The following is a 17,432-nucleotide window of genomic DNA, read 5'->3' as shown; positions in this document are numbered from 1 at the left end:
TACTTTAAAAGCATGAATCTACATGAAATTTCATTTCCTACTGCTTCTATTACACAAAGGAAGGTAATTAAAAGAGCGGGGACAAGTGTTACTTACAAGTCTAGAAAACACTACCGTAAGATGATACCTGGCCGCTTCATCATGGATCTGTGATTGCATTGCTAAGACAACTAGATTATCATCTTCTATGAAATTCTGTCAGATTGTAAAAACTAATAAGGATTGTGAACCAACTTTGATTGATACTGTGATAACCAAGTCACTGATGAAACAATTGTAACATAATCAGAAGTCTTGGCTTGCAAAGATGATTAAAACTTTTAAAATATGTTTTACATAATTATTTACTGGACAAACATCATTGTATCTGAGATAGGGCATTATATGTTCCCTAGATTTGTACACAAGTCCCCACAGTTACTCCAACCTTGAACAACCTTACATTTACTATTATACAGTACATCATTGTAGCTTCTTTTAAAGGAAAGCCATTGGTTTGTCCTGACTCGGTGAACACCAAACCAGTGAGGTGGCCAAATCTTCAATTCTAGTTTAAACTTTTTTTTTCTGTTTCTTCATCAAAATGTTAAAATTAATTGTTATTTTTCACAAAACATAAATACACTTATTTTTGGCTCCCAGATGAAGGTATATATAGAAGTTTGTTATGAATGCAAAATATCACAAAAAAAAAAAAAAAAAAAAAAAAAAAAAAACCCAGTTATCTACAAGTCAGCTGGTGTACAATACATTTGTATACATGTATAGTAATAGAATATATATATTACATGGGTCTGTCAAGTATAGAAGGCCATTTCTACCGGAGTGAAAGGATTTGTCTAGTCAGCACGAGGCTTGCTAAGTACTGACCAGTTAATTATTCAAGTCTTTTTACCTATAAAAAAGAGAAAATAATGAAGATAATTCTTATTGTATTGCACATATAAATGTAACTGGCAATGTTATATCTTCCAAAAACACATATTTCATATAAGTGTCTATTTTCTATTGTCTATTTAGAGTTGAAGACTTAACCACCTTCTGCTTTAGGCACATACTCGTCATCAGTTTAATACACAATTATTTATCTGGTGCAAAAGTGATATATTCAGTGAAAAAACATATATATATATATATTAAAATAAAAATCGACACAACTCACAGCAGTCAGTACAACAGTACAAATGATCGCAGCACCATATCACATTTTGAATTTTTCTTTGTCTTTGAAAGTACAATGAAATGTTGTGTATGAGGGCTTCAACAGAATAGATGAGTGGATAATGCCATATAAAACTACAAACAGAATCCACTTCAGGTATCATAATTTCAGTAGGTTACATCACATTATGTTGTTCAATGTCCATTTCACTTTACAATGCCCCACCAACAAGATGTATCTTGCACTTTACCCACACAACAGACTGTCAGTTTGTACAGCCGTTTGGACGAGTAGATAATACAGTTCTGACACTGTGGGACATGGGTTACTGGGAAACAGTTGGTTGGTTTTACTTTGAGAACTGTGCTGTTTTGTTGGAGCCCCTATAACACAGTGGTATCCAGGGTCATACTTTTGTTTCTATGTTTTGTGTCAGCAGTCTGCTCTGTTGTTGAGTCTGTTGAGACTGTTGCTGTTGAGACGGTGGTTGTTGTTGTGGTGGTAACTGTTGTTTTATATGCTGTTGTTGGAACTGTTGCTGTTGTAGCTGTAGCTCCTTTTGGCGTAACTGTTGTTGCTGATGTTGTAAATACTGTTGTTGTAGGTGGAGTTCTTTCTGTTGCTGCTGCAGATGAAGCTGTTGTTGGTGATGTTGTATATGTTGGTGTAGATGTTGTGGTATCTGTTGTTGCTGTGGTAACACATGTTGTTTTCCTGTAGGCTCTAGCTGATGCCAGTGTCCTTTATTCTGGTTACCACTATTTTGTGCCAACATTTTCTGTTGTAGCGCCTCCTGTAACGCCGGTAACTGTCGCTGTAACATGTCGTGGTGCTCGAGATTCGGGGGTAACGCTAACTGCATTGGTAACTGTGGCTGAGACGACTGTTGTTCCTTTTTACGATTATCCATTGCACGGTTTAGAGCCATACGATAACTTTCGTAACTCATCACAATTTGTTCCAGTTCTTGTTTATGTAATCTCATGAGCATGGCATCATAGTGTTCCAGCTGACTGACCGTGAACAGGTCCCACTGAAGTACAAACAGTCACATAGGATCATACATGGTGGTGATCATACATACTGCTGTTACACTGTACTGTTATTGATAGTGTAAATGAGCATTCATTCAGCAGTGACAGAGAGAAATAATAGAGAAAAGTAAAGCAGGGGGTGTAATTGAGGTTAAATTAAATTTCAAGTCATTACTCTGAGATCAGAATCAAATTAATTTCCATTTAGTATAAAATTTCAGGGTAAGATTATTTTGAAAGATATCAAAAGTTTAAAATTTAGCCATATTCAAGTAAAGTTCTTTTTAAATTAAAAAAGGTTCACTGGTACATTTTTATTGTATGACATGTTGTAATGTGTACTTTCAGTAAGTACTCACTTTTAACTTATGGTCATGTTCTGGAGCACCTCTGGAGTAGACACTCAGCCACTGGGGGATTTCTTCAAAAGTTTAAAAAAAATAATTGTAAAACCAAAAGCAAATACATTAATATCTCCATTGTTTCTTAAAATCTTAAGGGGGAAGGGACAATTCAGTCTAAGAGAACATTAAAATTTGTATATATATCAGATAAAACAACTTCTAATGGAAATTACATCAGTCAGTTTTACTGTGATATGCCTGAAACGCCTATGGTGGTGACACGTGTGTGAAATATTCAAACTTGCTCGCTGTCCGCCATTACACACTGTGGTCGAACTTCTTGTATGCCGAACCCTGTCCCTTGCTCGTAAAGTAATGCAACTTTTGGCTAGAACTGCTCAAATCGCTCTGACAGTAGTGTGTTTACCTTATTAGGTGAATTGTCTTGCCTAAAAATCATTTTATCACCTTCTCAGTGGTTATGTAGTTCATTTGTTTAACGTGCGTGACTTTGGCTCGGGTATGGGTACAGAGTTAATATTGTACCTGCTTAATCGTATTGATCAACGATTTGATATTTCAACGATATTAATTAAAATACTTAACAATGTTGTGGAATTTGTCAATGTTTTACGTTATATGTTTCATAAGAAATGTAGAACAATACATTTATGCTATAGTTTGCTTATTGGTTATGTAAAAGAATTTGCCTGAGTGAATTGTCTCTTTAAGGGGGAAGGGGCAACTTTTAATATATCAATTAAAATTTGTAGTTTCCTGTAACTAAAACTTAAACAAAACTTTATAAAATATTTATTTTCATCGATTGCAAAACAAGTTATACAACTTATGCAAATCACTTTCGATGGCCTGGATGTAAGTGCACAAGGGCTCGTGGTGTGGAAGGAAACCTGAAAAATTGCGCAGGTGACACCTAACCTTTTCTGTTCGTGCCAGGGATCAAAGGCTTAACCACTAAGTGTTCGTGCCAGGGATCAAGGATCAGGCTTAACCACTACGTCATCCGATCACCCACAGTTATGCCTCTGAAAACCCTTTAATTTTAAAACTCTTGAATCTAGACTAAGTAGTAGATTTTTCTTTTAAGAATTTAAATGTCAAAATTAAGCTGATAATCTAAAGAACGTTTTCTCAAAACTATTTGACAAATGAGATACCACATTTACATAACACAAAAGGAATCCACATAATGTAGTTTGTTATATACCTGTATATAGGTAAGGGTTAGCAGGCACCAGTACATTGGCCTGACGAGCCGGCCGGTACTCAATCTGCTGAGGGAGGCCAGGTCGCTGAGGATATTGGAACGCGAGGTTAAACTGAGGCATGGTCGGGGCACATGGGTGCTGGTACTGTGCAATCTTCATAAAGTGGCTGTAAATATAAGATGTCAATAGAACAAAGTGAAAAAAAAGAAGTTTGTTTGCTTTGTACCACAAGGAATTTCTCAGCTGAATTCTAATACATGTGCTAGATTATCTCCCCCTACTTTGAAACTCCGGAATACTAGAATCAGACATGTCACAGAGATCCAAATTTTGGTGACCATTTAATATTCTAAAGACAGATGGTGAGTCTGATGATGTCAGATGCATTTTAATGACAGACTTGTAATTATTTTAGTATTATATGCCTTTCATTTCAATGATTTCTATGTTCAAGTGAAAAAATTCTTACTTGACATAGTAGACCCCAAATTCCTTGGACTCGATCCTTTCCCATCCCATAGGCAAACTCTCCTTCTCAAACGGATGACTCCAGTGAGTGGTCTGAGTGTTGTGGTCAATGTAGTACTTCCGCCCTCTCACTGTCCAGTCTATTGACCAGCCAGTCGGTAAGGCCATCTCATCCTGACCAGTGAATCCACTTGTGGCTGTAAAGATATATAAAAGTTTGATCATGTGATTGAAGAATTACATTATAGATAATATATATTATACTTCAACATAATGTAGACATTTAGAATTTATAACAGAACTTTTTAATTTAAAGATTAATAAAAAGGTGAAATTATTATTATCAATAATTGCATTTTACCCTTTTTAATCATAGACTAGCAATCAATATATCTATTTTAAGATTTGTTGTTGATTAATCCCACATTCCAAATTATAATGTCATATTTTATATAATTATTGGAACGTCACAATCACTGGAAGGTGGAACTAATTGGCAGTAAATTGTACGTTACCCACATTGTTTTGGTATCTCAAAACCCTTGTTCTGATTAAGTACATATTTTGTTTTACTGTAATTTTATGATAAAGCAAAAGAATTCCTAGTATGCTAAATCATGCCTCTAGAATCAAATATATCATAATGAATGATACCTAACCACAACTCACCAACGGTGGATGGAACATTAGTCTGAATCTCTTTCTGAGTTGAGCCGTGAAGACTTTGTTTAACTATCTGTCCACCAGGGTTCTGCTGGGCATAGTGCTTACGTATCTCCTGGTGGTATTGCTGGATTTGGTAGTTCTCATCGTACTGACTATGGTAGTCATTACCGTAGTTACCATGGTAATGTCCTGATATGTCATCGCTATTGTCTGAAATATTGGAAGAGAACAAATCTTCAACTATTCATTGCGTTTTTCTAAATTACTTTGATGTTTTATTCATTTTTTCATTTAAGATTCAAATTCATAATCTTTCAAAAATGCTTTCCTAAATCACAAGTATTTTTGAAAATAAGAATGTTAATTAGATGAGACATAAAAAGAGAACACAATCGCCACTTATGGAGTTACATGTTTGTTTACAAATATATATCCATTCATAGAAACCTAAAGTCAGAAACCAATAGAGCCAGCTGGATTACCATGGATTTACCCAACCTGGATGTTTAATATTGATTTGTATATGTCTTGAAGAATCCCCTGTGCGTACCTTCTCTGATGGCTCCCAGATTACCCAGTCTGTTTGCCTGTGATGCCTGTTGCTGTTTGATGTCCTGTGTAAAATGTTGGACACCTGAACCTCCACTCTGGTACCCTGAGGATCCAGTGGCCCGACTAGATGTTGACCCCTGGGTACTTAGGGAGCTGTTGGACCCTGTGTTAGCAGGCTGGTAAGGGAAGCCCGTGGGCTGAGACAGATTAACATTAGGTCCAGAAGACATGTGCATGTTCTGTAGTCCGTGTGTGATCTGTGACACAGGCATCTGTACCGGTTTGTTGAGAGGCAGTTTCTGTTGGTGCGATGACTTGTTGATTTGGACTTGGCGTTCATACGAACTGCTCGAGTTGGTAACGGTCATCTGTGAGGTCGGCAGGACAGAGCGTGATACAGGAGGACGGATAATGGCTTGTTGTGGTACATAAAATGCTGGTGTTTTGGAACTCCTTCTCTGGAAGTTTGGTGTCTGTCTGACAGGAGTATGGTAATCTGCAAAAGATAATTCCATATAAAGTACATATAATAATATACTTATAAATCTTTAGCCAAATATTTGCAACCAACAGTTATCAATTTACATGATCTTCTGAGACATCATGGTTTTCATAGGACCCACAAAATTTCTGGAAATGGGTCTCTTTAAAACTTTGTGCTATGGGACCTGTTGATTTTGGCAATATGGATGAAGAGGATCTATGAAAAATAATTACATATGATAACTGCATTTAAGCAAAGTTTTATACATGCATATTATCTATATAGTATTCATGGTTATATCAAATACAATCAAATTTGATCAAGGTGAAAGTAAGACATGATGTTATTCTGCTTATTTGTCTAATCCTTCATACACGTATGCAAAATCTATAGGCTAAATCATCCTATTTTCAATATCGGTATGTTTAATCAATATGATGGAATAGTTTTGAGTTTACAGCAAATTCATTTTCAAAATTTACTTTCTGAAAATCTCAGTGACTCTATGGACAAGCTATATGTATATGCATACATGTATCATCCTATTGCATTCTTGGTATATATTCATTGATTAAACTTTTGAAAGGATGAGATCAGGTGTAATAAAATGATAGGAAATAAAGTTTAACTTTATGGTAATGGAATAGAGAGCAGCACATACGTGAGGTTACCTTGGAACATGGTGTTGAACAGTTCATCAAAATGAGAACTTTCATCACAAAACTGAGAGTAATTTTTCCTAAATAAGTCATCAATATCACTTTTGAAAAAAGTATTAAATTCCTTGAAAAAGTCCATGGAATGATCATATTGTAGCTGTGAGGTAGAGAATTTCATCTTGGTGTGAATTGTGTTATCAAATCTAAGTTTGTGAAAATGTAATTATAGCCAAGAAAAGGGAAATGACGTTTTCCCACAAAAAGGGAAATGACGTTTTCCCTTGTGGAATTTTAAGTAGTGACAGGCTGCAGTCACGCTGGACCAATAAGAGTAAAAGATAATAACCATAAATAGACAAAAACCCACTTATTATCAGTGGTGGTTAATTGTACTTATTAAAAAAGAAAACAACTATTTATCCTTAATTATTGGTAAATATATCAAGTAGTGTTAAGAATTTCCCACCTACATGATACAGTCACCAAGGACCTCACCACTAGACTTTTCAGTTAAGGCTGTGGTTATAATTATTACACCCAGAGGAAGTTACATGCAGACATTAAGACTACACTTTGACAGCAATGCACCTTGTTTACATGTATACATGTATGATACAATTTCCTTCATTGTTCTTCGTGTCATGATTTTTTCATTGTGATAATATATACAAGGTAGCTATATATAGGTTCATCTTAGTTCTTACAATGGGAATATTCCCATAGACAGAAATATGTTTACTTTCATTATATATATCAACCAAGATGCACTGATACAGTGATTTGTTCAATGAACTTTACAAAACTGGCGAGTAAAACTTAGGATTTTCACATGTAAATCACAACGTAATAATGCAAAAACATTGTCAGATTTTGGTTTTCGTCCACAGATAAGCTGCACTGGTGTACGTATAAGCTGCACTCCCGATTTTTAAGGGAAAAAAGTCGCGGCTTATACTCCGGAAAATACTGTACATCATATGGAATCAGCTTGTTAACATTGTTTCTTTTTATTGAGGTTGTGATACATTCAAATATGATTGTATATCTTTCATAATTATATATGTTGGAAAGTTAAAAGATATCTTATTGTTATAACTTTGTGGGTCATGTCCTGAATGCATGACTAGTAGTCCAAGAATAATAAGAATTTGATGTTTTCTACATGAACTAATACACTAGAGAAGAAATTACTGACAAGTCAGGAAGCTAGGGTCCACTAACTGACCAACCAAGGTTTCAGACTCTACCACAAGCAACCTATGACCTTGACCTTGATCCTTTTCATTAAAATCCTTATTTAGATGTGAACAACTTTGTTTTCATAATGTTTGTTATATACTATAGTGTTGGGAATCGGTTTAGATTTCATTATCTATGATCAGGCAGCTATAATTGGTAATTAGTGTCAACCAACTGATTTTCTATTTGCTTCAAATTACAAAATCTTTCAAAAAATAATGCTCAGTTTGGGTTGGGTTTGAAAAGCTCTATTTTCTATAAAGCAGAATTCATCACTATTTGAATATATATATATATGTAGCTTTACATTACTTTATCCTTTTGCTTAATTTCAACAAAGTAATCTTTATCAAAGAGCATATACATATATGTTTTTTTGTTCAATCAATTGTGTTTAAATAACATGATTGGTAAGACATTTTAAGTAAGAGTAAAATGACAGAACCCCTGCTCTCTTTTGGCAAAAAATAAAGTAAACTTACAAATCTGCTATTCATAATTGATTATTGGAAATTGGCTGCCTTTCCGATTAGATATTGATAAAAATCGGGACTACACTAATGTTATACCACAAAACGTTTATCAATTAGCTATAAAACTTTCATTTTTTTTCTTCTTACTGTGAATTCAATATGGCCGCTGCATCTTGTTTTCAAAAACATTTACACAGCAGATCTAGATGGCATGGGGAGTCAAGTTATCGAACTTGAGAACAATACTCCACTTTCTTCAATAAAATAACCTTTTTTAACTCATAGTTAAAAACCAACATGGCCATGGCCACTAAGCAGACATTTTGAATCCAATAAGTCCAAAAAGCTAGCATCAGATTGAGATGACATGCATGGGGAATCATCCTACCAAATTTGAGAGCTAGCCTATACTAGCTATATGTCGTGGACAGGAATACAACCTGATTACTATATAGCACTTTTATCCTGAACAGTAGTATAGCAGAAGCTGGAAAAGAGAAAATGACCTGGCTCTTGGATCATGAAACAATCTTAGAATTATGTTTAGACTTAGCCAATCAGAAATGATGTAAATTTTTGTATTATCATCTTTGATTGGCTAAGTCTAAATTTAAGGATGTAATCCTCGGCTCTGAAAAGTCAATTTTTTTAGATTTTTGGAAATAGGAGTTCATACCTTATAGGAAAATGAAAGAAAAAAACATGTCTGTGCACAGTGCTCGTTTTTGAGCTATTGTCACTCAAAGATACCTAATTGACAAAATATATTTGGCTTTTTATAGGAAATTTTGCTGTTTTGACCATATACCCAAGAGATTAAAGTCATAATTTCCTATTGAGGTGTTTGATATGTATGGATGTTTGTAGAATTTATTTTCCAGTATTCTTCTTTAGAAATATATCAGTTTTGACTAATATAAGACTAATATTTTTTCTCAGAATAACAACATATTCTACCCCTACCCCATAATTTTGAGCTACAAAATGCACCATTTTCAGCCATTTTTGCCAAATTTAACCCTTTATAGAAAAAAGTTATGGTATTAAACTTTTGTTAGTATTTTGCATATCAATAGGGAAAGGGTTGTTCTTTCTAAATCAAGTAGAATCAAAGTACTGAAAGTACTAAATGGCTCGGTCTCGAGGATAGGAGGAATATATTTCTAAGGTAAATACTACTGTAGTTTTGTACAATAAGAAATAAATTTGGCTGGTGTTCCTTCCAGTTTGGTCTTTTGAGGATTCCTTGGACACCAAGGTGTAAAATAAGAGACACATACTAAAATCTCGGAAGCCCATTCTAATATTTCCTATGATGTTATATGTCAAATGATTTAATAACACCTTTAGCATTTTCCTTGTTAATTTGATGTTAATGAAAATATCCATTCTTAATGACTATTGTCATCAAGTTCCTGGGACCACAGTATCAGTTAACAAGTATTGTTTTGCAGCAGAGAAAGACAAGAGGCAAACTTTTCTATGTCAAAATGTCTTAAATATAGAATATGTCTGTCCTCTAGAAGACTTATCAATATCACCATGTGATTTTTTAATAAATTGGTCAATTGGTCTACTTTTAACAAGTTTTGTAATTATTCTTTTGTAAAACAGCAAGTTGATTGATATACATTGTATCCGAACTTCAATTCAAACCGGATAACTTGTTAGCTCACCATAGACCATGAAATTGTTTGTACACTTTCTTAACTTCAGGATTGTTTTACAAAATTACAAATGAATTTTTCTACATTTTTAGGTCATCTGACCCGAAGGGTCAGGATGACCTATAGTCATCATGTTTCGTCCGTCGTCGTCCGCCGTCCGCCGTCCGCCGTCCGCCGTGCGCCGTGCGCCGTCCGCCGTGCGTTAACTTTTCACATTTTCAACTTCTTCTCAAGTTCTACCAGTGCCATTTAGCTGAAACTTACATGAAATGATCCTGACATGGTCCCGACAAAGTGTGTTATTTTCGGTCGAAATCCAAGATGTCTTGTTTTTTTTTGTTTTCTACCAGTCGATCCGAAATCCAAGATGATGGCCGTCACAGCCGCATCTGCCATTTGCCTTCTCATCTTGAAAACACATTTTCAGAACTTCTTCTTCTCAAGTTCTACCGGTGCGATTTGGCTGAAACTTGCATGAAATGATCCTGACATGGTCCCGACAAAGTGTTGTTATTTTTGGTCGATCCGAAATCCAAGATGGCCGCCACAGCCGCCATCTTGAAAACACATTTTGAACTTCTTCTAGTTTCCGGCGATTGCGAACTTGTATTTTTGATCATGATCTACATGTCCCAATCTAGTCGATTGTGAACTTGCATGAATGATCTGACATGGTCCCGACAGTTGTTATTTTTCGGGTCGATCCGAAATCAAGATGGCCGCCACAGCCGCTATCTTGAAAACACTTTGAACTTCTCTCAAGTTCTACGTGCGATTTGGCTGAAACTTACATGAAATGATCCTGACATGGTCCGACAAAGTGTTGCTATTTTTTGGTCTCCAAGATGGCTGCCACAGCCGCCATCTGAAACACATTTTGAACTTCTTCTCAAGTTCTACCGGTGCGATTTGGCTGAAACTTGCATGAAATGATCCTGACATCCGGGTCGATCCGACATGGCCGCCACAGCAAAAACACATTTGTGTTTCAAGTTCTACGTGCGATTTTTAGGTCCCGACAAAGTGTTATCGATCCGAAATCCAAGATGGCCACTGCAGCCGCCATCTTGAAAACACATTTTGAACTTCTGATTTATCTGAAACTTGCATGAAATGATCCTGACTATGATCGCGACAAAGTGTTGTTATTTTTTGGGTCAATCCAAAATCGAAGATGGCTACAATGACACTATATCTAATTAATTTCCTATATGTTAAGGCCCTTGGGCCTCTTGTTTGAAATAAAATTTGTTGAAAGAAATTGAAAATGATCCTGACATGGTCCTGACAAAGTGACACCATATATAATTAATTTAACTATTGCCAAGGTAGTCAGATGACCGTTAAGGCCCTTTGGGCCTCTTGTTTTTATTTTCAAATCCCCATACTTCTGATGAGTATAATAAAACTGTCATTACAAGTGAATCAAATATTTTCAGTTTAAGATGAACAGGAAGAGATACATTCCTTTATTTCTCAGAAATAGCAAACACCGATTTAATTGTTTGTTCAGCAGGTTTTTTCCCTTTCTTTAAAAACGCTACCATTAACATTATTTTCTGTACCTAGATATGTAAACAATTCTTATAAATCTAATTCTGTATTCCATAACATCAACTGGTGTTGTTGTACCGATTTACGTCTTGAGAATATCACAATTTTTATTTTTCTGATATTAAGTTCTAATTTCCATGTTATGCAATATTGTTAAAATTATGTAACATTTGTTGTAGACCATCAGATATTTCTGATATCATAACAGTGTTATTGGCAAATAATATGATAAAAAGTTTGGGATATATTCCAATATCATATACCGTAAAAACTGGTATAATTTGCGCAGGTACTTTTTAGGGCTGAAAATGCTTAAAGAATCTACTATCAATATATTTAGCGCATCAAAAAAATGGGCAAAAACAATGTCCAGGGAGTCCCAAAACCGATGTATGAAGGTGACAATTTCAATGCAAAATATTCCCCATAAATGCTTGACAACTTGCACAAAAAATGTTATATTTAGAAGAAATAACATGAAAACTGCATTGTGTTTGTTTTCTTTTATTGGCCACCGTAACCTGAAACTGAAATATCTAGCAGATGTCCAAAACATCGGCGGTCTGGTCCGCCGTACTCCGTGCACATGTCAATGTTTTAAGATATTACACATGAATAGTTATCAGGAATATTTGAAAAGAGTAGAATATATTTACTTAAATTGTCACAATAAGTAATCAGTGCGTTTGAGATCATTAACAATCAACAGCAATCAGCAAGCGGTTACGTAGTTTAGCTTGCAACAATCACAGTGTGCATAATTTGTCAAGATTTGTAAGACAAAATATTTTTTCCACCAGGTAAGATTCTAAGTCATAAAGGTAGATTGAAAATAGGAAGGGAGATAAAATAACCAGATAAATATTTGTAGCGTGTCAGACTGGGTTGATTATCGGTGATCAGGTAGCTCAGTCGGAAGAGCTACATTTTCTTCTCTCCTGTTACAGAATTGGCACCCAACTAAATAACCAACGGCTGTGCTGTTTGAAAGGGTCTCGTATGTATTCAAAAAAGAAGGGAGGAGTGTAGCGGGACTGGACTGGGTCGATTATCGATGACCAGGTAGTTCAGTCGGTAGAGCACTCAGCTAGTGTTCAGAGAGTCCCGGGATCGAATCCCGGTCTTGCCGCTACATTTTCTCCTCTCCTGTTACATATATATGGTACCATACTGTGTACATATTAGATATTCAAGGTAAATCAACAATGTTCGCTGATCTTGCAGAATTGCCTTACAGTGTTATAATGAATGTAGTAAATGTATGTCTCATTGGTGTGATTGATTTAAAGGCAGTTCATGTGGTGACCGAAAAAAAAAGGAAAAATCAATACTTTCAGAGTGATCAGGGAACATTGATAGTCAAGGCGGGGAAAACATAAGACGACCTGTGTTATACAAATTAATGTTTAATTGATTTTCATTAAATTGTCTCGAAGGTGATGATTAGTGTGTTATGGACGATAAGCTTAATATGTTTTTGACAAAAAATATAAACAGCTAATGTCATATTGTGTTTTAAATTTTAAATCATCTTTTATTTATTCATTTCATTTCAAGCATGTATATGTCATAGAAGAATATAAACAAATATCAGGTATATGCTTAAATCATATTACAGTTAAATTCACAATAAGGAATTTGAAGATGGTGATAGTAATTATTTTCGGATTGAAAATGATTACAATATTAAGCTTCCACAGTTGAAAATTACTTCTTTTCGTTCACACAATTCTTCTCCTACACTGTTTCCAGTTGAAATGATACATGCATGCTGACATTCTGTAAAACATAAGGAAACAATAAATGTATTAACAGAGTAATTACTGAAAAGGCTAATATCATATAATTAAACATTTTAAACATAAATAGCAATACCAGCATAGAGGAAATATTATTGAAGTTTAATTCCCGCTGTTCTTCAGTCCTCCTGTTCTTACATGTAAGAGTTTTGTCCTTCATAAATTTATTGTAATATAGCAGTTGTTATATAATGTGCACAAAGAAGTATAAATATACACACGTACAGTATCATATGCATGGGTACAGTGGTAAATAAATAAGTTATACAGAAAATGATGGTGCTGATCATGAAAAGCGTAAAGTCTATTTTGTTGAGTAAAAAGTTAAAAAAAACTAACATTGTTCACACCCTAAGATGTAATCGCACTAAAAACAGTGATCATGTGGGCTTTTGTGCGATTGCATTTGTAAGACTGTGCCAGGTGGTAGAGATTAGTTCCGCTCGAGTGATCACACAATGCGAGCGAGAGTCGGGAATATGTTTATGTAAGTTTTAATTGCTAATCTCTTATGCTTGTTGGTAAAATATAACTCAGGATAATTGCTAAACAATTAACAGTTTTCTCTACATTTTTACAGATTGAAACAGCTTTTTAAGTGCCGTTTTACGGAAGAATTATGAAAAAGAAATCGACATTTTCGTCGATCTAGTAGTTCAAAAAATATCACTTCGAGTTATATGAACATTCCATATTATGATTTATGTCATTCGGCAAAAAAATTTACTTCGTATTACCTAGTTTAATGAATATGCTGTATGTATATGATCAGGACGTCAAGCTCCTGTGGTGAAAATAACTAAAATGTTTTAAAAGTATGGTTTAGTGGTAATCTCTGAACGTGCTTTAGTATATAGATATAATCTGATATTTATACATGTGCTTATGAAATGATCGATAATTATGGATGTGGTAAATATTCATACCTTATTAACTGCCGTTAGTTTTAAGATTACGCCACCTTGGACATTTACAAAATGTTTACCGTCTGTCACGTGCTATTTTATCAGTAGACCAAGTTTGTCCAAAATTTTGTTAGAGTTGTCTTTCTTCCATTGTAGTAAGGCCATGTGCCATAACACAGCCGTGATGCATCTCCATTTCGCCATGAAATGTATTTGCTCCGAGACAAATTTGATTCAAATTACAAAATTCATTATGGTATCAATTTTGATGTTCGAGGTGAAATATTGATTTCATTTTATTGCGTGCGGGATAACTGTCACTAATAGGGAGTAAACGTCTGTGGGGAACCAGCTTCGGAGCGAAGCATTTTTGGGACGAAACGTCTTCATTAATTGTAAACACCATTTTGGGGACGAAAAGTCTAGATACTTTGTAAACAATTCAGGTGAAAATTTTCGAACAGAAGATCTTTTGGATAGTGTATATAGTAAGGATATGAAAGCCGTAATATACTATTCCTATTTCAACGTTACAGATACGCTTATTTCAGTAACTTTCATATTTAAAATTTGCTATTTAAAATTCCCGGTAAAATCAAAATTGTTGAATACACTGCCGCTAGGAGCGCTAGTATCTGCGAGCAATTTTTAAGCCAATCATATTGAGGGAATTGACTGTAAGAGAATTTTGCAACCACGATCACAATGGCGAGGTGACCCTCGCCAAAAATGGGGGCTGTGTGCTTAATTTTTTGCTCTATTTGAATATTTGTTATTTTCAGCATTTTAGAGTAAAAAATAAAAGTGTTCAAATTACTATTAAATGTAAAAAATAAAGTGACAAAAGTGTATCATTTCACACATTAATGCTAAATATTTGAATTATCACAAACCTAGTAAAGATTTACAGCAAAAATTAGCTCAATACAGCTTAAAATGCAGCTGGCGCAGTGATGATTTAAGTAAAAACAATTTCAATAAAAAATGGTAAAACTGTGGCTCTACTCAAAGCGAAAAAAGACACCATTTCAAAATAGCCGCCAAATAGGCAATTTCTTAAAATCCCTGTATAAAAAATATACTAAAAATAGAAACGTAATTTTTTGACAAAATTTGCAACTGGCAACCTGCTACAGATATTGATTAATTGCATTTGAAAATCTCATAACTTCATTGATCTTTGTGGAAACGAGACTTCAAGGGGACTGAAACCTCAGAAGAATACATCCTTAAGACAGTTTTGGACTTTATAAGATTGTTTCATGATCCTGGGGCACTAATTAATGATTGACCCAGTCCAATAAGTGCTACCTATATGCATATAGCACTAATTCATTAATTTTGATAAAATTATTAAAACTATAAGGAACAGATTACAAGTTCAAATTTTTTATATCATAGTTATCAATTTAGCTGCTAATTAAGCACATTGTTACGTATCTATGATCACATTATATATCACACATTATTGTTATTGTTTTCCATTCTCTTTAATAACCACTTTTACATGTAATCAATAATTTTAATGTTGCAAATGATAAATTTAAACACCAATTAAATCTTCATAATAAGAAAATCATCATGCACAAGTTAACATTTTTAGAAATTCAGAGTGGTCCAACATCACCAGTACTAGTGGATTTTAATATAGACAAATGTAACGGGATTGGACTGGGGCGATCATCGGTGACCTGCAGGTAGCTCAGTCAGTAGAGCACTTAATGGCTAGTGTTCAGAGGTCCCGGGTTCGAATCCCAGTCTGGCCGCTACATTTTCTCCTAGCTCTCTTGTTACACAAAGCTACATGCACCACATTATCAGTAATAAATAGCGTTGCAAAGTGTAATCATCACCAGATAATTCGCTGTGTACCACATGTACTGTTGATATTTTGGATTCAATTCAATTGATCAATGTATATTTTTCAATTTATTTTGTTAATCAACATCAAGGATTTATAAGTGAGAAGGATTCGTGACTGTCTCTTTACATTACTAAACATGTACACCACGCGAGACGCCTATGAACCGGGAATAAAAACCATTTTTCTCAACAAATAATTGTCTTATCGAATCAAACGAAACACCAATATAAAGTTTATTAAATTTCACAACGTTTATCACTTGCTTTAAGGACAGAAGATTTAGAGGATATGTCGAAAATTTTCGTTAAAAAAGTACGACAGCTCATGAAATGACGGCCCGCTTCAGAAAGTAAGACGGTAACCCTCGCACCCGCAAGCTACATCAAAGGCTGCGTCAGCGGATATCAAAGGAAAGCAGTCGTCGCCCAACATCACGGTCAGTGCACAAACACAAAAGCTCCTGCCTTGTACTTCCCCAAAACGCAGTGTGACTTATCCTTCTCATATACGTCCTTGTCAACATTTACTACTTCCTGTTATATTATTATATATATATATACAATTGTACAATGTATAATGCAACATCAATATCATCTTGCTTTGATTTTATTCTTTTACACAAGTAGGCATTGTAAAATATGTATCCATACTAACAAATCTTAGTGTATATCTTGAATCTACAAAGTATAATGTAGTATGCAATCTATAAATAGTAACAATTGTCATAAACATGTATACTCACTTCTCAGCATAGGCGGGGTGTCTCTTTTAACATATTTCCCAGCAATGCCATCATTTATTCCCGAAGCAGAATCTTTCTTTTTTGGCAACATTTCGATATTATGATTTTAAAAGAAGGTTGCTGATGTCAGACTTCCATCAATACAATGTCTTCATGTGTATTTGTTGATCTAATGACCAACTGTTGCTTGTGGACAATTGAAGCTCGTCGCAGACATGAAGCGACAGATGTATTCTTTGTGTACGAAAAGTAAATAGTTTATTAGTGTAGCCTAGTTTAAATTATTGATTTTGATATATTGTTCACTGTAAAAATCCATGCATTCTGCACATTCTCTGGCAGGTCAAAGAAATTCCAATATAACGACACCGCCCTATTATGAAAATATGTTATAAGCCTCAGGAACTCATAGTTTTGGTGATTGCATAAAACGATATCAATATCCCTATACTTTCCAAACGTTTCCATCCTTTAGAATGCATTCCGTGGCACAGAAAATGATAAATACAATCGAATTATGTTGCTTTCCGGAAATGTCTCAAGGTGTTCGCTATGTGGACTACGTCACCGGTTTTACACCGGAAGTAACGT

The 17,432-nt window shown here is 34.7% G+C and overlaps 1 protein-coding gene across 2 annotated transcripts; it reads right to left on the bottom strand.

Annotated features, from left to right (window-relative positions):
- Positions 1-686: 686 nt before the first annotated feature.
- On the bottom strand, positions 687-17,394 carry LOC138318253 (protein salvador homolog 1-like). Of its 2 annotated transcripts, none has more exons than XM_069260461.1 (7): positions 16,842-17,394; positions 5,454-5,951; positions 4,907-5,113; positions 4,239-4,434; positions 3,769-3,935; positions 2,556-2,617; positions 687-2,195 (listed from the first exon to the last, which is right to left on the bottom strand). In XM_069260461.1, exons 1-7 carry the CDS (start codon positions 16,930-16,932, stop codon positions 1,569-1,571), a joined length of 1,848 nt encoding a protein of 615 aa, XP_069116562.1. In that variant the 5' UTR covers positions 16,933-17,394; the 3' UTR covers positions 687-1,568. The 2 variants fall into 2 exon arrangements, with proteins under 2 accessions (XP_069116562.1, XP_069116561.1); XM_069260460.1 differs by lacking the exon at positions 16,842-17,394 and adding an exon at positions 6,611-6,805.
- Positions 17,395-17,432: the final 38 nt, after the last annotated feature.

This window comes from Argopecten irradians, chromosome 3 (genome assembly GCF_041381155.1).
Source record: "Argopecten irradians isolate NY chromosome 3, Ai_NY, whole genome shotgun sequence".
Lineage (NCBI taxonomy): Eukaryota > Metazoa > Mollusca > Bivalvia > Pectinida > Pectinidae > Argopecten > Argopecten irradians.
The sequence above is the reverse complement of the archived record's forward strand: the minus strand, read 5'-3'. Positions and strand labels throughout refer to the sequence as shown.